The sequence below is a fragment of the Eubalaena glacialis genome, chromosome 14 (genome assembly GCF_028564815.1).
Source record: "Eubalaena glacialis isolate mEubGla1 chromosome 14, mEubGla1.1.hap2.+ XY, whole genome shotgun sequence".
Classification (NCBI taxonomy): Eukaryota; Metazoa; Chordata; class Mammalia; order Artiodactyla; family Balaenidae; genus Eubalaena; species Eubalaena glacialis.
Window position 1 is genome coordinate 93,393 of NC_083729.1, and position 26,449 is coordinate 119,841.

Here is a 26,449-nt window from a genome sequence, read left to right on the forward strand (position 1 = left end):
TTTATTAACTGGCAGTTAGTGCAGGTCGGTTAGTAGGCTAAGCTCCGAGGGGGCAACAACAAAGCCCCGTCCTATCAGGGAAATACGGAGATGGAAACAGGCATAGAGAATACAGTGTGCATTAGAGGTAGGTTCAGTCCTCAATAAACATGCCTCAGAAACTACAGTTAGAACCAGAAGGTGTCCACAAAATCCTTGGGTGCAGTGATTCCTGAATTAACAGCCCTGTGTGACGCTCAAGTATCTCCTACGTTCATGTTCCTTGATGGTCATGTCTACTGATGATCGTGCCAGAAGGTGGCAAGAGCTAAGTGAAGCACGCCGGCTCTACGGGTGGCTGGCATCCGAGCGCCCAGTTGGGTTTACGCATATTGATCAACGATGATCGCCAGTTCAAGCTGCAAACTTTATGTGACAACAGTAAAAACACTTCAGTAATGCTTACTGAGCATTTCCTAAATGCCCAGCACTCAATGAAATCACTTACATGCATTATCTAATTTCATACCTGTTTTACAGATGGGAAGCCTGAGGTTCAAAGATGGAAAGTCCTTTACATAAATCATAGAACTTGTAAGCAGTTGAGTCCAGGTCTGGTATTTACCACTGTGCTCAGCAGTCTAATTCTAGCATATCACATTGACTTAAAATTCATGTGACTCTATATACATTACTTCAGACTCAGGACCCAGACAGGATATGGTAGAAAGGCCCCTACCTGTAGATGGTTGAGAGCCATCGGTGAGACAGCTGTTTTCCCCACAGTCTCAGGGCTGACTGGAGCCTCCATGTAAGTTTGGAACCAGCACACCCACCTGTTTTGGAGCTCTGAGTCTGACACTTACTAGCGGTGTGATGTTGGGCAGGACACCCAGTTTCTTCACCACTGATATTTGCACAATGGTACTATCTTCATTCAGCTGTGAGGATTAAATGAGAGAATGGTTTGGAAAGTACTTGGTAAACCATGAGGACTGAAATACACATGTAATATTTTTATTTGACTTAAGTGAAAGTGTGGACAATTCGACATGCTAAAGGAAAAAAACATTGCTCACCTTTGTGAATATAAAATAATGACATGAGATTTTAAAATTTTGTTTTATTGTTTTTAACTAAATTCTTTAATCACTCTTTTCTTAGTATGACACAAGTCCTATGGATTTACACTGTAACCAGTAAGGATTTGGGGGTACTTGACGGAGGGATCAGTCTATCAGATACTAAACTGGCCCCACAGAGTTTATCTGAGCGTGAACCTTAACCATACGTGGAAACCAGGTGACGTCTGGAAACCACCGTGCTCACAGCACGGCTCTGTCCAGGCTGAGAAAGGAAAGAGAAATCACTCAGGACTGATTTCTTTTTGTTTCAAACTAATGTCAAAGTTTGGGAAGTTTCCCAGAAATCTCACTTCCTACATGAGCACAGCAGCCCTAGGAGCACCAGGTGACCTGCTAAGCTAAGCGAGAAGGACCCCTTGCTTCAGGCAAAGTCTCCTTCCTTGGTTTCCACTTTCCATCCTTTGCTTATGCAGTCCCACAAGAGCTGTGTCTGAAGACAGACAGCGCTGTTTGCTCTGCTATGATAATAAAAGCACAGTTATGAAATAATGTAAACGTGCATATAAAAACATACAGAAAAGCCAAATACAATAACAACCCAGCCAAGCACAGCAATTTAGCCCTAACCCTTAAGAATGCCAAGTAGAGAGACTCGGGCCTTAAAGGCATACTCAAGCAATGATTAAAAACGTGCAAAACTTTAAAAAAACTCTTCATGCACAAAAGTCAATTGCAATTGTATATTTTTTATTTTAACATAATTTTAGACTTACAGAAAATTTGCAAAAATACTGCATAGATTTTCCACATACATTTCACCCATCTCCTTCCAATGTTAATATCTTATCAGTTATCAAAACGATTAACTGCAGACTTTATTTGGATTTCATGTTTTTCTATCGATGCCCTTTGTTGTTCCAGGAATCTGTCTCCTTGCTCTCCTTCAACATCTAACATTCTCAGTCTCCCCATCTCTCACACTGAGAAAGTGCTTTTGGAGAGTATGCTCAGGTACTTTGCAGACTGCTTCTCAATGTTATTATTGATGGTGTTAGCCCTGGTCACTTGGCTGAAGTACTATCTACTGGGCTTCTCCGTCGTAAGGTTACTGTTTATCCCTTTTAATCAAAGATCTTGGGGAGACACTTTGAAGATATGTATGAATCCCTTGCCCCTAATTTTGCATCCGTGAGTGGATCTGGCCTGCAAGAATGATTACTGTAGTGTTCTAATGGCGATTTTATATTTTCTTGATTCTTTTCACATTATTGATTAGAATCTTCCCTGCGGAAGAGCTGCCCTTCTTCCCCATTTACTTACTTATTCAATTATTTATATCAGTATCGACTCTGGGTGTTTGTTTTCTGGGTTATAATAGATAGTTTTCATTATTTTTTTGCTCAGATTATTCAAGCTCAGGTCACTGGGAGCTCTCCCCAGCGCATACCTGGCCCTCCCCACATCTGCAGACCCTTTCTGAGCATGTCCTTACTTTCTGGTCCCACAGACTTCCCAGGCTCATCTTGTATTTTCCCTGCCCCCAACCCAGGAATCAGCCAATTCTTCAATTGATATTTAGATGGTATTTTAATGGTATTTCAAAGCCAGGATCTGGGCGGGGTGTGGGGGGGGCGTGGTGCTGGGTGAGCTCAGGACAACCAGGGTGCCGTGGCTCCTGGGCTCTCTCAGGGGACAGAGCTGGAAATGCACGGTGTGGACATCCTGCGTCCGTTTATCTGTACACATATTAAAACCCATGAGCTCGTGGGGATGCCTCTGATTCTAATCCCAAACCAAGGGCTCATTCTCGCCTTATTCCCTGCTGTACTTGTAACACAGGGTTTATCTGTTTGTTCAGTCCTAGTGCTCACAGAGTCATGATTGTTACCCCACACCACCAAACACATTTACTAACTACAGTGTAGGACTAGTGCATCATTTTAAGTTTGTTTTTTTCAGTCAAAATCCTGTTAAAGTTAGGTTAGCACTTTTCCTTCCTTCCCCTTCCAGTGACACACCTGCAACACAGTTAGTTTCATTCTGTGGTTTTTCCTCTCATTTTATGTCACTTTCATGTTCTTTGATGCAGTTTAAAATGATGCTTTATTTACATGGTGATCTCCAAATACTGCTGTTAAATTTACTGGAAACTGCTCCCTGGAGGTGAATGTCAACATCATGGGACCTTCAATGTTCATTTGTGTTCTTGTACATAGAGAGGCATTTCCAAAAATACTATAACAGAGATTGGATTCCAGACAAGCACAAAACCTGTCCAACTCCAGACGATTCCAAGTCAGACATGCCCATCTTCTCCTGGTTGCCCCCCAGAAATGCCCGACGCTCCCACATGCTTTTACCTGTGTGGTTTACTTCGTCAGCATCCATGCTGACGTTAGTCACTTAATCACACTCTTGCATTCCGAAGGACACTGCAGGATCAAACCAGGGAGAGAGTGTCAGGCTGGCCCACTTTTCTCAGGTCCCAAGAGGAGAAAACCGTATTTTGAGAAGACAGATTTCCTTCCTTTCCTTTGCCTAAGATAGATATTGGGTTGGCCAAAAGGTTCATTTGGGTTTTTCAATAACATTTTGGCCAACCCAATATCTTGCTGAAGATAGACTGTGAATTAAGAGTATGGAAATTCTTGAATTGCCATGTTTGCTTTTTAAAACTATTCCTTTGCCACCTTTATTTATTCAACCGGGGGAATGGGCTGTGGGGAGGGGAAGAAGATGCTGACTCTTGTGTTTATTGTAGTTGGATTATATTAGATTTGCCCTTTTACTCTAGTTTGTAAACACATTTATATACTGAACTGTCATTTTACATATTTGTAATCCCTGCCAAATTTGCTTAATCTAAGAATGTGATAACCAAGACCTTTATAGTGAAATCCAACACGCTAATGAAAATTTTGAGTAGAAATAGGGTCAGGAAGGGCAATTATTATTCCAATTTTCCATAATATTAACATTAGTCTGTAGTATTGCATTTGTCAGATTGTGTTTATTTTATGTCTCCCCCCCAATTTAACTTAAGTGAAATTAAATCAGTAATGTGTTTCATTGACTGTACATTGCATTGTTTGTTTTGTAGACTGGAGACCAAACATGGAACCTGACTTTCACAGTGATCTCTGTCATTCGTTTTTACACGTTCTCTCTAAACAATTCTACTGCAGTAACAGCATCTTTCTCGTGAAATTCTAGGTTTAAGAGGAAGCAGATATTTGCCACATTTCTTAAAAGCGGGTGCCTATATCTCCTAAGGTACTGTTTCTCAAACATCAGTCACTTATATATAATTTCACAAGTTTTTTTACCACATCAGAAAACCATCTTCCCTGTTACTTAACACTTTTCAAAAGGAAATCTTGTATTGGCATCTTAAATGGAAAATTGGTATCATTTGACATAAATAAAAACAGGAAATATTTATATGTAAGCCTGAGTTCAAAAAAAAGATCACTTTTTATAAATAAAAATAATTTAACATATCTTAATGTAGCTATTTGGTTTTACAAAATGAAAACTTAGATATTTCCCAAGTGAGAAAAAATGGTGATTTATGAAGAGTTAGTAACATATATATTTTGAGTAGATGTCATTTACTCTAAGATAAAGGTAAGTTTTTTTTTTGTTTGTTTGTTTGTTTTTTTTTAAAGGTAAGTTTTTATTTAAGAAAATCAATGTTTTATTTAAGAAAATCAATGTTAAACCATTCTCCAAATACCAACTCATGTGTTTGAAAAAAATCACAATTATTTTACCACTACTTCTCATTAATTTCTCATTAGTTTACAACAAAAATTAAGAAAGTAACTATTTTTAAAAATACTTTTGTTTCCAAAAGACTTCTAGAGCAATGGATTGTTCTTTTGCTGTGTTAAACTATTTCATAATGTCTTGAAAGAGAGCATAAAAGGTCTATTTTTTCACTTACTACTGCCACCTGGCTTGAGAAAATATTCGTGAAGCTCAAATTTGAAATGTTTTATATGACTTTCTTTAAAATTGAGATTGCAGTATCCTGCTCTTACCGTAACTGACAATTTTTACCGTCATGTTAAATCTTCAGCGTAATTCATATTTGACCCATCAATGAGGGAAGCTCCCAAAGAGCAAAGAAAACCCGCCCACGCTTTTAGCCTTGAGAGTCCTCCTCGCCCTGCAGCTGGAATCAGCCCAAGGGTGGAAAACAGGAGGGGGAGGGGCTCCTTCCAACAGAGCCAGGTGTGAAGCTGTTTGTGCCGAAGCCTCATTCCGCTGGGGGCTCACCCAGCAGGTGGCAGGAGGAACCTACAGGGGTCAGCCCCGTGGAGGACCCGGGCTTAGCAGAATTTTGTTTTGAGGAGGTATTGTGAATACCAAACCTGGAGGAAACATCCCTGTCTGCGTCTAAGGAGCTGGCCCCATCACCAGTATACATACAACGCATTCTGGAGCAGAAGAGAATTGTTTCTTCCCTTTTTGATATAGCTTATCTAAACTGCCAGTACAAGCGATTGCTTGAAAAAGCTGGTTAAGCCAGTGTGTCAGCTAGACATTCTTCTGGTTGCAAAGAAGTGCTAATATTTATTGAGCTTTTCACGTGTTGGGCACTGTTCTAAGTGCTTCATGTGACCGTCAGTGATAAGGCAACTAAGGCACAGAAAGATTAAATAAGTTGTCTGACATCCCAGTCATGGAGGCTGGATCCAGAGCCTGCAGTCTTGACTGCTGGGCTCACTCTCCTGTTACCGAAGAATCTCATCCAGGACAGATTTTTTGCCAGTATCACTAGGGGAACATGGGCTCCGCCCACTAGATGAGCCCCATCTTCACAGGGATGACCGAAACCACCACTGTGTTTGCGGGTGCATTTCTCCCCCACCCCAAAGTAGTCATCAATTAGCTCCTAGATGACTTCAGTGGGAACTTTCAGTTGAACATTCTTCGAATACGTGTGAAATTAAAAAATAGACATTCATGACCTTTTGCATCTTCCTTATGCTGTGGGAAATAGCCTTTTAAAGTGTTCCAAACATTTTTCCCTACCTCGGATCCGACTTATATTTGTCGTAGAGCTCAAGAGTGTTGGCCCTCAGGGGTAGTGTGTGTGGAGGAAGGCCCCCCGCCCCCGCCCCCCCACAACCCCCCCTCCCCCCCACCCCCACCCCGAGGAAGAAGCCAGTGCTTCCAGCCCTGCCCTGCTGCTGCTCTCCTTGGAGGTTTCCAGAGTTTTCGCATCCATTAGCTCATTTAATCCTCCCAAAAGCTTGTTACGTGGCTGTGATAAAAATTGACCAAGACTCAGAAATTCTATTATTGATCCAATTTCACATGGAATTGAACATTCTTTCAAAATCCATGCTTTTGTTCATGCGGCCTTCAGGAGCTCTTGCCTATGAGAAAGAAAAAAGTGGTACGTCTTCTCCCAGAATATCCTCAGCCTGTAACTTCTAATTTTCTTGAAAGGTTTAAATTACATGCTATAATTATAGTGATGTTTGAATCTTGAAAACAAGGGCTAATACTGTCATATAAAAATAGAAATTATATTTTCCTCAGCTGTTAAAATTTACTTATGAGTGGATTAAGTTATAAGATCAAATGGATTGGTTTCATGTTATTTTTAAATTAAGACTTTACTTTTTGAGCAGGTTTTGGGTTTACAGAAGAAAAGGAGCCCCTAGTATGGAGAATTCCCAAGTCCTCGTCACCTCCACCCCCAGTTTTCCCTGATTTTAACATCTTGCATTAATGTGGTACATTTGTTACCATTTCGTTTTATTGTAATGAATGGGCTGGATTTTCTTTGTAGTTCTGTAAAATTTATTTTAATTTTTAAGCCACGAAATAAATTGTTATATCCATAGTAGAAGGCATTGCCCTGTTCATTTTTATCATTACTTTTAGGGCAAATCTGATTGCAGGGGAGGTTCTAGAATGATGGAGTACTTTTGTTAAAGAACTACCTTCTGTTGGTAAGTGCAAGGCTTTTTATTATGCAACATAAGGATCACTTACTCAATTTTCAATTTAGCTAAAAAGGAAAAAAATCTGTGCATGACTTTTGCATGGAAAACAGGGTGCACCATAACACAGGTGCTCTGTGAGAACGGCCAGTACTGCCCCGGGAAGGGTGAGCTAATACTGAACTCGTATGAGGTGCCAAGCGCTTGGCTCTTTGCTCATGCAGGCCTCCCTGGGGCCCTGCCAAGCCAGTGTCTTCAGGAGTGAATCTCTAAGCTGTTAGAGCAGGTAACCGGCTGAGCACGATGTCTACCCACAGAACCATGCCAAGCACTGAGGGATCTGACCTCTACACTTCAAGCTTCCGGGAAGAGGGAGCGTCGATGAATTCTCTGTGACGGATTTAAAACGCGCCCCATTCTGAGGCAGGGAGACATGCCTTTCGGTGTCCAGCGCTCTGCGCTCAGCCGTCCTGACTGCCCCACAGCGGGCTGTGCTGTCGACGTCTTCCTGCCTGCTGTCTCTCTCTGGTCTGAGTTGGCTACTGTGTCACGCGTGTTTTCAGGAAACCCCGTGGCCTCATTTTACCTTTCCTAGAAGCAGTAAGGTAAGACCACGTTGGGACACAACTTCAAAAAGAAGAGGCCTGGTGATGCTGGAAACACTTGGGGGGGTAGTTGTTAAAATTTACTGCTGTCTTTTGTAAATGCAGCCCTGACTGACAGCACACGATGTTGAGTCTCAGATCCCAGGCCACTCAATGTGACCATAAATTAACGAGGTACTTAAATAGGCAGGAAAATGGGAATACTGAAATTGAAGAGAGAGTGTACAGAAAATACTCTAGATGGCAAAAGACAAAACTCAAAAGGTGTTTAGGCCTCTAGCTTTTTATTTTTTAAAGTATTTTTAATTCTAATTGAACCTCTTGATAAAATTTCCAAATTGTAGATAATATTGAAGAAATGCTCATGAACATCTTGGATGAGAAAAAAAAATTTATCTTTTTTACAAGAGCTGACTACTAGTGAAGTCTTAAGTGTAAAACAAATATGATATATGAATAATGGTTGGAGGATTTTGTTTAATTCCATTAAATATAGACTGTTTCTGTAGACTCAGAAGAGTGTATTTGAAGTTCCAGTTCTTTTTAACAGTCTGTGACCCTTGGCAAACGGTTTAATTTTCTTGAGTCTTCTCTTCTTTTCCTCAATTGAGAAAGGGAAATTCATTCAGTAACAGAGCATTTTGCTGGGCACTAAATACAAAGTTGAATAAGACTTGGTCTTCTCCTCAAGGACCTTTGGTGAAACGGGAGGCATGTAAACAAATGAGATGATCAGATATTTAAAGTAGGTAGATGCGAAACTAAGATATCCACAAAAATGATGAAGTGCCGAGATGTAACCTTAACAGGAAATATGCAAATATCATGTGAGGACTTTAAAACACTTCTAAAAACAACATTAGACTTGGACAAATAGAAAGACATCCATTATCCTTGCTTTGGACAAATGAACATCATAAGGATGACAATTTTCCTTACGTTTTATATATATGTATATATATTATTAATATAATTTAACACAATCCCACTAAAAAAATAGTAAGTCTTTTTTCTGGAGATGGTTAAGTTGATTCTTAAGTTCACACATGAAAATAAACAAAAAAGAACAGCCAGGGAAGCTGCAAAAAAAAAAAAAAGTGAGAAAAATTGCTTAACTTGCTACATTTAAAAAATACCATTAAGTCTTGTAATCCAATCAGTGTGGAAAAATGAGCAGACAAGTCTTTCCTGTATTTTCAGTTTTTTCAACTCACTATGCTTTAGACCTACCTTCAGTTCAATGATTCTCTTTTTGCTATGTCTAAATTACTGTTAAATCCACTTATTGTGTTCTTGGTTTATTCTATTTTTCAATTCCAATTTTTTCATTTCTCTCCTGTAGTGTCAATTTTCTGCTGAAATTCTCCACCTTGTCTTTTAATTCCTTGAATGTATACATCATAATTTATGATAATCCCATTGCAAATGAGTGCATTCACTGTATAATTTTTATAAGTTTAAAAGTTTAAATTTTGTAAGCTTACAAGTATGCAAGACAATATCACATAGTGCTTAGGGACACATACATATGTAATAAAAGTATAAAGAAATATATGGAATTAATAAACAGCTAATTCAGGATGATGATTACCTTTGAGTTAGAAAGGGAGGGAGATTGGGAAGAGTGTTTTATTTCTTGCTGGGTGATGATAATGCGAGTCTTCATTCTTTTTCCATGCCTTAAGAATTATGTTATAAAAAAGTCAACACATGTATGTATAAAATGTAAGTCTATAAGAACACAAAGCAGGATAAAAATCTGGAGCATAAGTATCATTTGGCTGCAGTGTGGAAGCAAGGAATCAAAACTGGAAGCTGTGCCAATAGTCTAGGGCTAGAGTTAAATTCAGAATACTCTACTGTTTTAATCGTGGTGGTTAAATCACTTATAAATCTAGTGTGAAGTTTAAATAACAAAGCATTAAAATAACTATAGTTACAAGAACTTGTTGATGGACACACAGGTAAAAGAGATAAATTGTAACATTAAAAACATAAAATGGGGGGGGGGGAGAGTAAAAACGCAGAGCTTTAATATGTGTGCTAAGTTGTTATCAACCTAAAACAGACTGTTACAAATATAAGATGTTTTATGTAATCCCTCATGGTAACCACAATGCAAAAATCTACAGTAGATACACAAAAGATGAAGAGAAAGGAATCTAAGCATACCACTTCTGAAAAGTATCAAATCACAAAGAATGAGTGCAAGGGGGGAATATAGGAACAAAGGAATCACAAAATGAACCAGAAAACAATGAACAAAGTGGCAATAGTAAGTCCGTACCTATCAATTATTACTTTAAGTGTAAATAGACTAAATTCTCTAATCCAAAGACATAGACTGGCTGAATGGATTAAAAAAAAAAAAGGCTCAACTATATGCTGCCTACAAGAGACTCACTTCAGCTTTAAGGACACATGCAGACTGAAAGTGAAGGGATGGAAAAAGATATTCCACATAAATGGAAACCAAAAGAAAGCAGAGGTAGCTATACTTATATCAGAAAAAATAGACTTTAAGCCAAATACTGTCATAAGAACAAAGAATGTCATTATATACTGATAAGGTGGTCAATTCAACAAGAGGCAATGACATTTGTAATTATTTATGTGCCCAACATAGGAGCACCTAAATATATAAAGCAAATATTAATAGACTAAAAGGAGAAATAGACAGCAATACAATAATAGTGGGGTACTTTGATACCCCACTTTTACCAATAGATAGATCATCCAGACAGAAAAATCAATAAAGAAACATTGTCTTTAAGTAACATGTTAGACCAATAGCAGCAGAATACACGTTCTTCTCAAGTGCACATGGAACATTCTCCAGGATAGAGCCTATGTTAGGCACAAAACAGTTCTTTATAAATTTAATATTGAAATCACATCAAGCATCTTTTCTGACCACAGTGATATGAAACTAGAAATCTACTATAAGAAGAAAACTGGAAAATTCACAAATATGTGGATATTAAACAACATGCTCATATATGGCCAGCACACAGATAACATCATACTCAACGGTGAAAATGTGAAAACTTTCCCTCCAAGATCAGGATGCCCACTGTCACCACTTCTATTCAGCATAGTACTGGAAGCCTTAGCCAGAGCAATTAGGCAAGAAAAAGAAATGAAAAGCACACAAATTGGAAAGGAAGAAGTAAGGTTATCTCTGTTTGCAGATGGCATGTATACTTATATCAGAAAAAATAGACTTTAAGCCAAATACTGTCATAAGAACAAAGAATGTCATTATATACTGATAAAGTAGAAAACCCTAAGTGTCCATCAACAGATGAATGGACAAAGAAAATGTGGTGTATATAAATAAAAGCAGAAAATCCTGGAATTTGCGACAATATGGATGGAACTTGAGAGTATTATGCTAAGTGAAATAAGTCAGTAAGAGAAAGACAAATACTGTATGATCTCATATGGGAATCTAAAAAAGCCAAACTCCTAGAAACAGAGAGCTGATTGGTGGTTACCAGGGGTCAGGAGGTGGGTGAAATTAAGAGATGTTGGTCAAAGAATACAAACTTCCAGTTTCTACGAGGAATATGTTCTGGGGATCTAGTGTACAGCATGGTGACTATGGTTGATGATATTGCATCATACAATTGAAATTTGCTAAGAGAGTAGAACTTAAGTGTTCTCACACGCACAAAAAGTAAATATGTGAGATGATGGATGTGTTAATTAACTAAGTGGGGATCCTTTCGCAATGCATATGTATTTCAAAGCATCATGTTGTACCCTTTAAATATTTTACAACTTTGTCAATTATATATTAATAAAGCTGAAAAAAAGAGGTTAGTAGCATAGTCATGGAGGTGGGTTTTAACATCCAGACCAACCACAGACCTCTGGTTACTTTACAAAAAGAAAATAAGAAAAACAAAATCAAGACATTAACTTAGCATTTTAAAAACATTTATTTAGGGACAATGGAACCATATCAACATAACTTTATTCTACTGCTACCAATGAACAAGCGTAACCTCATAAAGAAGGAAAGTTAACAGATGTCATCTTTTTTTAATGCATAGTGGTTGAATTTCTTTGTCATAGTGTGTTTCTTATATATAATTTTTGAAGGTATAGAGATAATTTTTAAGGATTAATATTCTAGTTAATACCTACAACTCTAAGTATTACTTAATACACTATTTAAGCTGATTTATTCTTTTCTAGTCACTTTGCAAATATATAAATTGGTATTCATGCCCCTATCCTTAAGATTCTCCAGATAAAATAAAGTCATCATATACCTAGCCAAATCAAATGTTTAGTGATGTTTGAAAATGAACACAAAAGAAATATGACCATATAAATTGGAGGATATTAAACTATTAAATAGTATCTGTGATAAAAATCAGTGGAAAGTATTTAAAGATATGTAACTCTCTCTCTTTCTCTCTCTCTCTCTCTCTCTCTCTATATATATATATTTATATATATATATATATAAACAAAATCTTTTACATACTGGATAAAAGTTTATGGAATAAACAGAGGTGTTTTTAAACTTATACTAAACATTGTTTGACTGAATAGTAAATCCTGCCAGTATAGTAATAATATTTTTGTAATTCTCAAAGAAGAAAATAATATAAACTTTAATTCATGGTAACATAGTTGGCTGGAAAAATGCCAGTTTGACCTCGAAGGTTTCCTTCCCACCAATCAAAATGTGAATCTGTTTTTGATATAACTGTGATTCTGTCTCCAGCTTGAAAATTCAAATCTCCTGGCTGTTGTCCTTCAAAAGAATATAGTGCTGTCACTTCTATAGGTTGGTTCAAATTGCCTAAAACAAGAAAAAAGTATTTATTCACATTTTTATGAGAAAGACTGGAAGTATGTGTAGGTAAGATATAAATTAACAACTCAGGGCTTGGTATTCTGATGTCGGAGGCCAGCAGAACTCACAGCACATGGTCTGTGTGATTTTCATCATTTTATTAAACTTACGCTTTTCTTCTTTGTAAAGAGCAAATATTTGGTAATAACATTTCCTAAATCCACACAAGTCAAACTGCATATTGCTATGTACTTAAATAGGTGTTTGGCAAATATTTGTGGTTATAATTGTTTAAATTTTGACTAAACTATAAGATAATATTATTGTTTTTCCAATTTTAATAGAATAGTCATGGTAGCTTCAATGAATTATAGCTATTAGACAAAAGCTGATATTTATGCTCTTGATTGTATCATAAAAGATTCAGTTTAAAAACTGTGCTCTGTGGTCATTGATAATGAGGATTCCAGCTCGGATGCATTTGCTGTTTCATCAGTAGACACTTCTTTTCCCCAGCCTTTTATGGCTGTTTTCATTTCTGTACTTACTTGATCCTTTCTCTCAAAAGAGAGATGAAATTCAAATTAGCACATCAAGAAGCACGTCTACATATATTTAATCAGAACTTCAACCCATATTGGGAAAAAAATACCTTGAGAATTGAGTGGGTAACATGAGTAAAAGACATTAAATATTACAAACTGTATAGCATCATAAGAAATCTAAAGAAACATACTTTCTGGGTACTCAGCTACATGGAATTTGGTATTTCCATGTTTCATATAATTTTGTGCAATTAGATGCTTGTTAAATGCATCTCAGTACAGTTGTACTGAAAATATAAATAACCAAATTCTAAATCCAGTTACTTATTTGAGCCTATAATACTATAATAAGAAAAAATAAAGTGACCTTGCCCTATTAGTAAGAAATGAAAATAGTCAACACTCTAGTTAAACTACATTTACTGAAGCACTGAATGTGAATCTCACACAAGATGGTGCTACAGTTCTTTCAATAAAGCATGAGCCACGTAGTTGAGTTCTCCTAAAGAAATAACTTCAATAATAACTAATATAATTAATTATATTAGCGATATTACTGGTACAGTTTTTTTCTATAAAACAGAAAAGTTCTGTATATTTTTATATTTTATACTGTATTTACTTTTAACCTGTTAACTTTAAGAAATGAGATTAAAAGTATGTCATTAAAAGAATAAAATTTTGATATAGTCTGGATAAAATCAAAACCAGCTAAATGACTACTAACACATATGAATGAACAGTCATTACTATGTACTTTGAAAAGTAGCTATAATACTACATTGAGATGGGACGTGCAGAAATGCCATGCCTCATTGTGATTAGATCAGAAGAATGTAAGTTAATGTTAAAGAAAAAAATCATTCTGAAAACTATTTTCCTATATTAATTAATGAAAACCCTTGAGTAACTCCTCCTCCACCTCTTGTCTCCCAGACATTTCGGATAATAGAAAGAAGCACGTAAAAAAAGGGTGCTTGTGAATATCAGGGAATGTTCTGGAAGCCATAGCCATCTTAGCTGCCACACATGTACACATCTGTAGCACTAAGTACAAAATCAAAGATGCATAGGAATGGGGATCACCATGATAACAGGTGTCATTCAGTGTGGCTATAATAAGAGCAGCTCCTGTTCCTTGAGCCGGGCACTGTCATCAGCACCCTCGTTGCTCACTCCCTAGGAGGCAGCTCCCGCATCCCCGCTTCACAGAATACGAACCTGAGACTTGCAGATGTTAAGTGATTTGCCCAAGGGGGTGAGATTTGAATCTCGGAAGTCTGTCTCCGGGCAATCTTAATCACTATTGAGATTATACCCCAGGGTCCTCAGCAACCATATGAGTCTTAAATTGCATTCAACAGACTGAACTTGGATTCATCAGTGCATTTTACTTTTGTTAGGCAGACTTTCAAGGAGAACTATTATATTTTCCTGTATCACTGAGTTATCCAGACTGTACAAATAATAAGAATATCCGATGCTGATGACCCCTGGTAATCACTGATAACTGAATTTGTTTTTAGCAGTTTTAGAAATATATTTTACGATGAATAAATTAGAGGAAGAACAATATTATGACCTAAAGAAAAGACAGAGGGGATCACAGACTTGGTTCAATCCCTGCCCCCCGACCAGGGGTTGCCATTGCCTCTGAATTGTAGTTTCCAAATAAGATAATGGGAAAGATGGGTAGAAGGGCAAAGCAGATGGTTCTGAGTTGCAGCAGAGGACAAGGCAGTGCTGCTGGGTTTGAGGAGGCCAATAGTCAGCGTTCCTCTTCCCACTCGAGTTTCGAACAGAGGTGAGGCAGAGAGGGAGGTGTCATGGCTGGTAGAGCTAGTGAAGAATATGGCTAAGACAGGCAGACAGTCAGGCAAATCCCTCTACCTCCTGGGAGGAGTGTAGGAGAGTCGGGAGTTGAGGGGTTGTTGGGAAAGTTCATTCATGTGAAAACAAAGGAGTGAGCCGGGCCCGAGTAAGGGCAGGTGCTCCCAGGAGGGACCCGTTCACAGGCCACTCAGTGCCATGCCTTGCTGCTAGCTTGTTCTTCAATAAGCTCAAATTGACTTAAAGTTCCTCTTTACTGTAAATATTTGTGATAATTTCCATAAGGAGAAGTTTAATGCCCACACAAAAATTCATTAGAAAAGGTGAGCCAAGGAGATATGTTCTTCCAGGAAGGGTGACCACCCTGGAAACCATGGACGCAAAGCCCACTGGGTTACTATAGCAGCCAGTGTTCACAGACGCCTTCCTTCTGAGTAATATATGACTTCAAGTTTTATATTCCTGCACTCAAAAAAATCTGGAGGATCTTTGAAGCAATTGACCATTTTCATCAAAATATTCAAGTTTAATTCAAATAGAGGTTATTTTTCTCTCCCAAATCAGGGCTACACTTAACAGGAAACAGATTACAATCAGCTTTGGTGATTGGCAGCTGCTCTGAGGCTCATAATTAGCAAGTCTGCATCCACGGGATGTTGCTATTTTACTTCTCAGCGGAGCCTGCGTAATGTAACCCATATGTAGCCAACACATCTGGCCCAAGACATGACTCAGAAGAAGAATCTCAGCCTTTGGAAGGTCCCCTTCAAGAAGCAACCAGAAATAAGAGAACACAGCTTTGGTTTTTTTTCACATTTACTGCAGTGATGAGCTGGGTGGCTGACTTGATCCTAGCACCCACGTCCCTCCAGGCTACGTGTGGCATCTATAACTTTGGCGACCACGTCCTCTGTAGGAGTGTGAGGGTCAATGGCGAGTGAGCCGGATGAGGCTCCCAGGCGAGGCCACCAGACTAGCCGTTCTCAAAAGGCAAAGTCTGGGGCATTTGTGGTTGTCACACCTGGGGAGGGGGTACTACTGGCATCGAGTGGGCTTAGTCCATGGGGGCTGCTAAAACCCACACAGCACAGGACAGCCCCACAATAGAGAGCTGTCCACTGTGCCCAAAGTGTCACTGACAGTCATAGGGTGGGTGAGAAGAGGATGATGGAGGCTGGCCGAGGAGGTACAGACCTTCAGTTACAAAAAACCCCAGTAAACAGGGCTGTGGACGCTCCAAGCTTGTTTCACCGAGAGGCCAGATGACAAGGTGGTTTGGAGCTTCCAAAGGGTGCAAAGCAAAAGTACGTACAATCTGGAGAATTATCGTTATGCCCGTGCAAAATTGCAGCTCGTCTGTGGGCAAGGGACAGGCTGTGGGGAGCCAGATGTCCCGCTCAAATGGGTTTTCAACTTGAGCCTCAGGACTGTGGGTCGTGACTTTTCCCTGCAAGGCTGATAGACCACGTGTAAGGAAGTCCTTGGTAAGAATTTAACTGTTTCACACAGTAATGTAAAGTAAGATTTATTTTTTAAATAGACTTTAAATCTTTCCTTACATTTTCTTCTTCAAAATCTCTTATACTTTCAGAAAGAACTAAAATAAATTAATATTTATATTAACTTATTACGTGCTGTTTATACCACTTAAATTGTCCTACTCTCAAATATAAAAGCAAAACCCAACCAACCACCCAACCATGGGAAGTAACATTGTGTTTGGATCACACAGCCAGTGAATGAGAGTATTGGCTGTAAGTCAGAGCCTCTGTCTCCAGAGCCCAGTTAGGGTTTTGTTTCTTATTATTAGACATTTTCCCTCATTGCTTTTTAAGAGATATTTCTAACATTTATTAGGCATCTAGACTACAGGTACAGACTTTAGAGAAATCTGAGAAAAGGAACCCTACTTCCCAGAGTCACTTTGCCAAGGCCTTCTTGGGGGGAATCCACATTGGTCAGGGGGGGGGACCACAGCCTCTGCTCAATTGTAGCCAATATCCCTTATCCCTCAGGTCCCGATGGGCCCCCTTCCCCAAGCAAGTCCAGCCTGTCTGTTGACCTTATCAAGTTTAATCATTCTAACCGTGCGGAGCGTGTTTTAAATGAAGTGCTTCTCAAGATAACGTGGATACCCCATAAATCAAATAAGCGGTGCTGAACAACTTCCCAGATATTTTCACAACCTGCCAGATTAATTAGGAAGTTTGTGATTAAAAGATGGTTATGAATCATTTTTAAAACAGAGATATTTTTATTTACCAACTCTCTCACGGTAGCTGGGAAGTTCAGGATAGAGATTATATTCATTTCTGTTACCTGAAAAAAAGTAAATAGATAAATAAAAGAGGGGGAACATTTAGAAAACTTATTAGTATATAGTATATAAAATACCCAAGAATGTCAAAGCTTGTTCCGTTAAGCAAATATTTTAAATCACTCTAACTGATAGAAATACCATTATTTTATCATCTTTAAATCAAGAGGAATACCGGAATATTCCTCAGGTATTCCTATTTTCTACCTGAAAATAGACCAAACGTAAGGCAGATGGTAAATGTCTGATATCCGTATGACCAGACGCACATAAACTACAACTCATGGCCTTGCAATTACACATTCATGAAAAACACAGGCACCTCTTTTTCCAGAAAATACCTGAATAAGAAAATTTGTAATCCCCAAGCCAGTGATTTTCAGACATTCTTGCTTGCTTAACATCTAAAATAATTTTTAAACAGCAAGTATTCACTTGTATGTTTTTAAATTGATACCTAAAATTGTTAACTGTAAGCTTAAGGGTGTACTTTTTAGCATATTTCAATATCAATTCACATTCATTTCACTCCCTTTTTGGATAAAAGGATCTAAATAGGATAGTGATCTGAACCCATCAGCATTCATTAAAGAAAATCAACAAGATGTTTTTAACTTTTAACCTTCAAATCATATTTTCATTTCATTTGTCCCAAAGATTTTTTAGCAATGTATTAATATTGTACTTTATGTAAGTTTCTACAACAAAAATTTGTACATAAATTTACTTTTAAAATTTTATTTTATGTAACACGATCATCTATTAAATAATTTCTTATAGATTGAGTTATCATAATCATTATTAGCACACATTGATCAAAACTTTAAATATAGTATGAATTTGTTAATTTACTAAACAGGAAAGTAAAACGTTATTTGAAATGAATCTCAATAAGTGGACAAGACTTTTAAAAATTAGTTCATATACACAGGATGACTATTATTTCTGGAATGACATAGTTTCAACATAAAATTGTATTTCAGTGTTCTTTTTTAAAGATATAGGTGTTAAGAAAGCTGGTTGTTATAAAAACTAGAGAGGGCAAGAAAGAGATATTTTATAGGAATGTAACAGAATTTTGTATGTCCCTTCTAAGATAGAGGTAAAAAAAAAACAAAATAATCGCATAGTGATCTATCATCAAAACAATAGCAATAATAAAATATTACTTATGAAATAATAAACTATTACTATTATAATTTTTTATTTTGGTGATAAGTAGCTATGTGATTTTAAAAATAATATATAATGATAATATTAATTACTATTCTTATTATAAATTCAGATAACAGTGCCATTAGGTCTCTCTTCAGCTTTGTTGAAAGCAAAAAAAAAAAAAAAAAAAAGTAAATCACCTAATCTACAAAGTATTTACTGCTCATCAGACTTAACTAACTATACCAACATTAACATCCATATTTCAAACTGGATCATTGTTCTTACATTTTGGGGACAATGTACTGTAGTATGATTAAGATGGTTTGGGGTTTGCTTTTCTTATTCAAGTATGAAAACAAACTACTGTGAAAGGATAGAACACAGAGAGGGTAGCCTGCACGTCATGTTCTCACTTGGACTGGCTTTAAGAAAGAACACATGTGGAAACTGGTCATCTGTAAACTGTATCTCTTAAATTACCTATGCCCAGGTGCACTTTTGCAGCCTCTGTGTTCCCCCTAAGGATAGAGGTACACCACTTTGAAGGCCAGTGGCCTCAGAAGTTTATGAACAGAAAAATATAGAAATAAACATTGGCAAGGTGGGGAAGAGGGTACAAATATCAGAGAATCTATTTTTAACAACTGACTATAAACAAGAGATTTGGGGTTGGTGACCATATATAAGACAAAATATATGCAAATTAAGACTTTCTCAACTATTAAAATAAGCACTCTGAAATATAAATGGGAAAGTACATTCCATTCAACACAGCAAACCAAAATCACAAAGTATTTAGGAATAAATTTAACAAGAAAGGCACAGAAACTATGAAATCTTAGGAAAGACATAAAATAATATCTCAACAAATGGAAAGCATAAAATAGGAAGATTATCATACAAATGCCAAATTTATTAGCTTATATATGTAATGTTACTGGAATTAATATCAAAAAATCACAGAATTCATGTAAGTACATAATATTACTTCAACTAGAATTGCATATTGGGGGTCGAGGGGAATATTGGTAAAATGATCTTAAAGTATATGAAGAGTAAGTATCCAGTAATTGCAAGAATAAAACACTGCAAGAAAATTTAGGATACCATGAATGCAATCTTGTATAGGAGGGAAGACCTTAACCATGACTAAAAATTACAAAACCTATGAAAATAGGTGACAGATACATTTTTACATAAAAATTAAAACTTTCATATAGTAAAATACATGAGAAATAAGATCAACAGACAAATGATACATGTAGAAGAAAAAACTGTCATCCAAATGACAAAGTCCTTAATACACAAAGCACTCCTACAAGTTGAAAATGCAACAAATATTCCAATAGTAAAAAATTAACCAATGAAATAAAGAGACTTTTCAGACAAGAGTAAATTCCAAACACCAGCAATAGTATGAAAAAATATTTAAATCACTAATAGGGACAAAAACAATCCAATTAACAAGGAGATATAACCAACCCTCAGACTCGTAAACACTTCAAGACACTCCAACACTAGCAGTGATGAGGAATGAATATGGTGAGGAATGTTACGGTGGGGCGTGTACATAGTAGGGAGTGTAGCTATATGATGGGGGTGCACATGGTGGGGAGTGTATATGGTGGGGAGTGTATATGGTGGGGTGTGTATATGGTGGGGAGTGTATATGGTGGGGTGTGTACATAGTAGGGAGTGTAGCTATATGATGGGGGTGCACATGGTGGGGAGTGTATATGGTGGGGAATGGCTAATGAGACTCTGCAGTAGTAGAAACTTTTAAAAAGCAATCTACCAAATCTGTTAAAAATTTAAAAATATATCCTTTGACCTGTCATGTCCATTCCTGGTAATTATCTTTTAAAAAGTGCCAATGTTGTAGACAACTTAACTTTAAAAGATATTAATTGTGGCATTGCTCGGCATGGGAAAAAAACTGAAAGTTAATATCTATCAGTAGGAGAGTGGCTGAATAAAATATGTACATCTACACGATGGAATATTAAATAGCCTTTAAAAAGAATTAATTAGAGTTGTATCAGTTGATTCAGGGATTTCCAAGAGGTGCTGTTGAGCAAAAGGAACAAATAAAACCCACAGACAAACAAGCTACAGTAAAGCATAAATAATACGACAGCATTTTTGTGAGACAACAGCAAAATATTCTGCCCATGCGTATCTACGTGTTTGCACACGTGCCCACGTGTAGGAGTATAGAAACATGGAGAAAAATATCACTCCTGTTGTTCACATGGGTGTGCTGGGATGAGTATGGAAGAGGGTGCCGTGCAAGTTAAGACAGAGGAGAAATGGGAAAAAGGGAATGACTCCTAAAAGAAAAAGAAAAAAAATGCTTTCAAAAACCATATTTATGAACCACATATGTACTTATATAAAATTATATATGTGAGGATATATAAAAAATTAAAAATTAAGATTTTGTTTTTTAATAAAGAACTTAGGAATAGGTCAGGTTTAAAATAAAAGGTTGAAAATAGATACCAGTTTAAAATTTTCCTTTTATTGAATAAAAAATGGGTGTTCGCAACTGGGGATGATACGCTGCATGAGAAAAGGTGATGCGCATGTGAAAAAAATAGGAATCGAGCTACAAATAATGAAGCTGAAAAAGTCAAGGGAGAAGGAGAGTATTCACAAGGACATATGGTGAATAGAGTTGAGTTTGCAGAAACGTGCACAGACAAGAAGGTGAGCTGGCAAGGACACTGCAAAAAGTAGGGAGAGCAGCCCCTGCCGACACAGATCGACAGATCAGAAGACACGAGATCACTGTGGGAAACAGACAAGCCAAGGCTGGCTAGGGTAGGGGATCCAGTGACCAAAGATGATGGTGAGATTTTAAAATACATGCTCAGGAAGAATATGCAAAAGAAACAAATCTTCCAAGATTTTTCCATTGTTAGGTGAGAGGAGTTCCTTGAGATAAGGTAAGTAGCTTTTTAATCTACACTGACAAGGAATTGATATTGAGGACTAACAGGATTTTTACGTAAGCATGATACAGATACCTATTCTCTTAGCAAGGAAATTTTAGAAACACTATGTATTTTAAAGTATACACATGGGTCAAATTTTATGTAATCACTCAGATCTAAAATATCAATAAAAATAGATTCAATGCTCACATCTTGCTACTGAAAATAAGAGCGTAAACAAATTAATCACCACAACATGAAAGAAAAATAGACTATCCCATTTGGAAGAAAAAAGCAGCATCCCAAGAGAATGGGATACAGAGTAAGTTGTTAGGGCGGGGGGGGGTGTGTAATAAAGAAGAATAGGTCTAGTTCCTGAGGATCTTCCTGGAAGGGGTGAATTTAAGCTAAAGGCACAGCCAGGAATCAATATAAGGGCCATGAGTCATGTTTCAGGCCCAGTTCTCACCTGGGCATGAAAACTGGGCAAATGGATACAGAACACAGAGGGGGAGGGGCAGAATAGGCTTCGTGCCCTCGGCAGCACTTTGACACTTCCGGTCCTCCTCCCAGAACTTATCATATACTATTGACCCTTGAATAACATGGGCTTGGACTGTGTGGGTCCTCTTACACGTGGGTTTTTTCCGATAAATACACTGGAAATTTTGTCTGAGATTTGCCACAATTTGAAAAAACTCACAGATGAAATGCACAACCCAGAAATATCAAAAGAATTAAGAAAAAGTTAGGTGTGTCATGAATGCATGGAATTTATGTAGATACTAGTCTATTTTATCATTTGCTACGATAAAATATACCCAAATCTTTTACTAAAAGTTAAAATTTATCAAAACTTATGCACACACACACTTATAGACCCTACATGGCACTATTTGCAGTGGAGAGAAATGTAAACAAATGTAAAGCTGCAGTATTAAATCATAAGTGCATAAATGTACGTACTGCACTACTGTAATAGTTTTGTAGCCACCTCCTGTTGCTGTAGCGCCAAGGTGAGCCAAGGGTCGCACGTAATCATCCCCACACGAGAAGCAATCTCTCCAGTAAACTGTGTGTCACTGTAATAAGTCCGCTTTCATGGTTCTGGTGTATTTTTCATTGTATTTAGTATGATACCGTAAACCTTGAATAACACCATGGGACCCATACAATGTGCCACTAGTGGTCCTGGAAGTGCTTCCAAGAAGCAGAGGAAAGTCATTACAAGCAAAAGCTGAACTGCTTGATGTACACTGTAAATCGAGGTCTGCAGCTGCAGCTCCCCACTATTCCAACATAAATACATTCAGTGTAAGAACCGTTGTAAAAATTGAAAAGGAGGGACTTCCCTGGCAGTCCAGTGGTTAAGACTTCACCTTCCAATGCAGGGGTTGCAGGTTGGATCCCTGGTTGGGGAGTTAAGATCCCACATACCTCGTGGCCAAAAAACCAAAACATAAAGCAGAAGCAATATTGTAACAAATTCAATAAAGACTTTAAAAATGGTCCACATCAAAAAACAAAAAAATTAAAAAAAAAGAAAAGGAAATTCATGAAGCTGTTGCTGCAGCTACACCAACAGTCACATAAATCTTGCATCTTCTGTGAAATACCTTTTTATCTTGTATTAAAAATGCAGTTTTTATGTGGGTGCAGGATTGCTATCGACTCTAATATGATTCGAGAAAAAGCAAAGTCATTATATGACAGCTTAAAGCAAAAAGAAGGTGAAGGATCTAAAGCTGGAGAATTAAATACCAGCAAAGGCTGGCTTGATAATTTTAGTAAATTATCTGCTTAAATACTGTCAAGACAACAGGAGAAGCATCTTCTGCTGACCAAGAGGCAGCAGACAAGTTCCCAGATGTCATTAAGAAAATCATTGAGGAGATAGGACATCTGCCTGAACAGGTTTTTAATGCAGATGAAACTACCCTATTCTGGGAAAAAAAATGCAACCAAGGACATTTATTAGTAAGGAAGAGAAGTGAGTATCAGGATTTAAGGCAGGAAGGGACAGACCAACTCTGCTCTTGTGTGCATAGGCAGTGGAGTTTGTGATCAGGACTGCCCTCATCTATAGAACTGCTAAACTCCAAGCCTAGAAGGGAAAAGATAAACGCAAGCTGCCCATCTTTTGGTTGTACAAAAAGAAGGCCTGGATCATGAGAACCCTTTTTCTGGATTGGTCCCTGAAATCAGGAAGTACTTTGCCAGTAAGGGACTGCCTTTTAAAGTTCTTTTGATATTGGACAATGCCCCTGGCCCCCCAGAACCCCGTGAGTTCAACTCCATGAGTAGACCACCAAGTTGTGTACTTGGCCTCAAACACAACGTCTCTATTTCCAGCCTCTAGATCAGGGGATCATCAAGACCTTTAAAGGCTCTCATCACACATGGTACTCTACAGAAAGAACTGTTGAGGCTACGGAAGAAAACGCCTATAGAGGGAACATTATGAAAGTCTGGAAGGATTACGCCACTGAAGATGCTATTTCTTATAGGAAAAGTCATGAAAGCCATCAAGCCTGAAACAATAAACTCCTGCTGGAGAAAACTGTTCCAGATGTCGTGCATGACTTCAGAGGATTTACAACAGAGCCAATCGAGGAAATCATGAAATAGATTGTAGATATGGCAAAATAGACGGGGGTGGGGGGTTGCTGTGAAGGGTTTCAAGATACGGGTCTTGGAGAATTTCAAAAGCTAATAGACACCACACTGGAGGAATTAACAAAAGATACTAGATGGAGATGAGAGCTTCTGAACCAGTGCCAGACGATGAGGAAGAAGACGTAGAAGCAGTGCCAGAAACAAACTGACATCAGACAATCCGGAAGAGGGTTCTGATTATTCAAGACTGCTTTTAACTTGTACGATACGGGCACTGAAACTAAAGCAAACAGTGGAAGGAGGACTGGGATCCTATGGACACATTTTTAGAGAAATGAAAAAGCAAAAATGTCAGACAGAAATTACGATACATTTCCATCAAGTTACACTGAGTGCGCCTGCCTCCCCTGCTTCCCCCTTCCCCGCCCCTCCCCCACCTCTGCCACCCCTGAGGCCAACCCTCCTCCTCCTCCTCCTCAGCCTGCTCAACCAACGTGAGGACAAGGAGGATGAAGACCTTTACGATGATCCACCTCCACTTAATGAATAGTAAATAATCATCATGCTGTTCAGTTAATAAACTCTTCTGTGGTGTATGTGTGAATGTCCTCATGTGAAAATCTAATAATTGTATGGGACGTCTTTGTGTTATCACCATCATCGCCTAAGTGTTCATCGTGTGGAACATCATGGGCAAGACTTGTATAGAAGTGGATAGCCTATCCTCACATAGGCATAAGGTGAGTCATATTTAATACAAAGTTAATAATGTGTTAGTTTTCTTACGTTTTATAACTTGGCTTTCAAAGAATTACATTGCTGTACCGTATGCCCCCCTCTCTCTCTCTCTCTCTCTCTCTCTCTCATAATTGGAGAAACTATCAGTCTTCATCGCATGTAAGTGGTTTTTAAAAAATGTAACAATGTTTCTAATACTGTATTATCAATATGGCTGTAATACTGTGTGCCATAAAAATTTCATAACTTTTCATTCATTAGTGTATAGGTTAGGCTACCATGAAGCAGTCATATTGCTGCTTCTTTTTTATCAATGCATGAATTATTATACCTGTAAATACGAATTTCTTTTTCCATTATCTTTTCATTTTTATATCTAGTGTTAGTAATACATAAAACATTTACAGTTTTTTGTATCATATAAGACAATATTGATGTACGTACTGACAGACAATTCATCTTGTAAACAATGTAAACTTATTGTATAAATAAATACAGTACAGTATGATCAATGTATTTTCTTTTCCTTATGATTTTCTTAATAATATTTTTTCTAGTTTACTTTATATAAGAATATAGTATGTAACACATATAACATCCAAAATACGTGTTAATAAACTGTTTATGTTATCAGTAAGGCTTCCAGTCAGCAATGGGCTATTTGGGGGAGTCAAAAGTTATATATGGATTTTTGACTGCATGAGGGGTTGGTGTCCCTAACCTCTGCATTATTCAAGGGTCAACTGTACTTCCTTCCAGTAATTGCAGTTACTTTTCCACCTGTAATATCTCTGCTCCTAGAAGGAAAGTTCTTTAAAGGCAGGAGATAAGTTAGATTCATCACTGTGCTCTCAAAAGCCACAGCCCAAAGCCACTTGCAGAACAGTTAATTATTACATGAGACATTGCCTACTTTAGTATATTGCTATTTACTGGTAACCTCTGTACATGAAGAGCAGAATTCCAAGAGTGACTGTCATAAAAATGAGTGATGGAAAGAGGTGTAAAGGCCAAAAACCTGGTGCTTTACGAATTTATCCTATTTTAAAACCACCTTATGAAACCCTGAGCTCCCAAGAATGTATGGTCAAATTAATACTCAGAAATATAAATCTATGTGTATATGAGAAAAATAGGCTTATTTTGTTTCCATTTCAAATTAGCAGGATAATAGTCTTTGGAAGAAATGACAAAAAAAGAAAAACTTTAAAGATAAATCACTTTGTCAATTGGAAAAAGCATTTTCTGAATGAGAATAGACGTTTTCACAAATTACAGGAATGAGAATTTGCCTTGTATGTTTAGAAGAGGCCGAGCATTTGTTTTCCTCTCTTTAATACTCATTAGTTCTTCTATTTGACGCTAAAGTAATGACTTTAGATCTATCATTAAATGTAGCTTGATTTCTTAATAATATTTCACGATTACTTAATGATAAATATATTTGAATTGCAACACAAATATTTACTTTGAGAGCCAGAATTCAGCTGTACTTGTGCAGACGATTGCTGTGGTCTTGACAATGGTTTTGAAGGCAATTCTTTAGCCTGGGAGGAACAACAACAACAAAAAATGCACGTGATTTTAAAACTCTGTTTTTACTTAGGACCATATAAGGCTTTCCCCCCCCTCCCCCCAATGGGTGTACACGCAAACGTTATCCTGTGCACTCATTAACAGAGCACATGTACTGCTCTGGGCCACATCTGGTTGAACTGGACAACATGCGGGTGACGGCAGGGGGCGCGCTTCTATAACCGGAAGCTTCCCTCATCCCGGCACCTTTGACACCGCGCAGGCGGAGCAAAGCGAGGCGCAGAGCGATGGACCCGGCAAGGGCCGCGCGGCTCCGAAAGGTGCGGAACTA

The 26,449-nt window shown here is 37.7% G+C and overlaps 1 protein-coding gene across 2 annotated transcripts in view; it reads right to left on the reverse strand.

Moving 5' to 3' along the window:
- Positions 1-11,586: 11,586 nt before the first annotated feature.
- The window catches only part of SH3YL1 (SH3 and SYLF domain containing 1), a 45,546-nt gene continuing 30,683 nt past the window's right edge, over positions 11,587-26,449 (reverse strand). For both annotated transcript variants that reach the window (XM_061210704.1, XM_061210705.1), the window contains 3 exons: positions 26,051-26,129; positions 17,080-17,136; positions 11,587-12,448 (listed from right to left, as the gene is read on the reverse strand). In XM_061210704.1, coding sequence (XP_061066687.1) covers positions 12,258-12,448; positions 17,080-17,136; positions 26,051-26,129 — 327 coding nt within the window. In that variant the 3' untranslated portion in view covers positions 11,587-12,257. The remainder of the gene's footprint in view (positions 12,449-17,079; positions 17,137-26,050; positions 26,130-26,449) is intronic.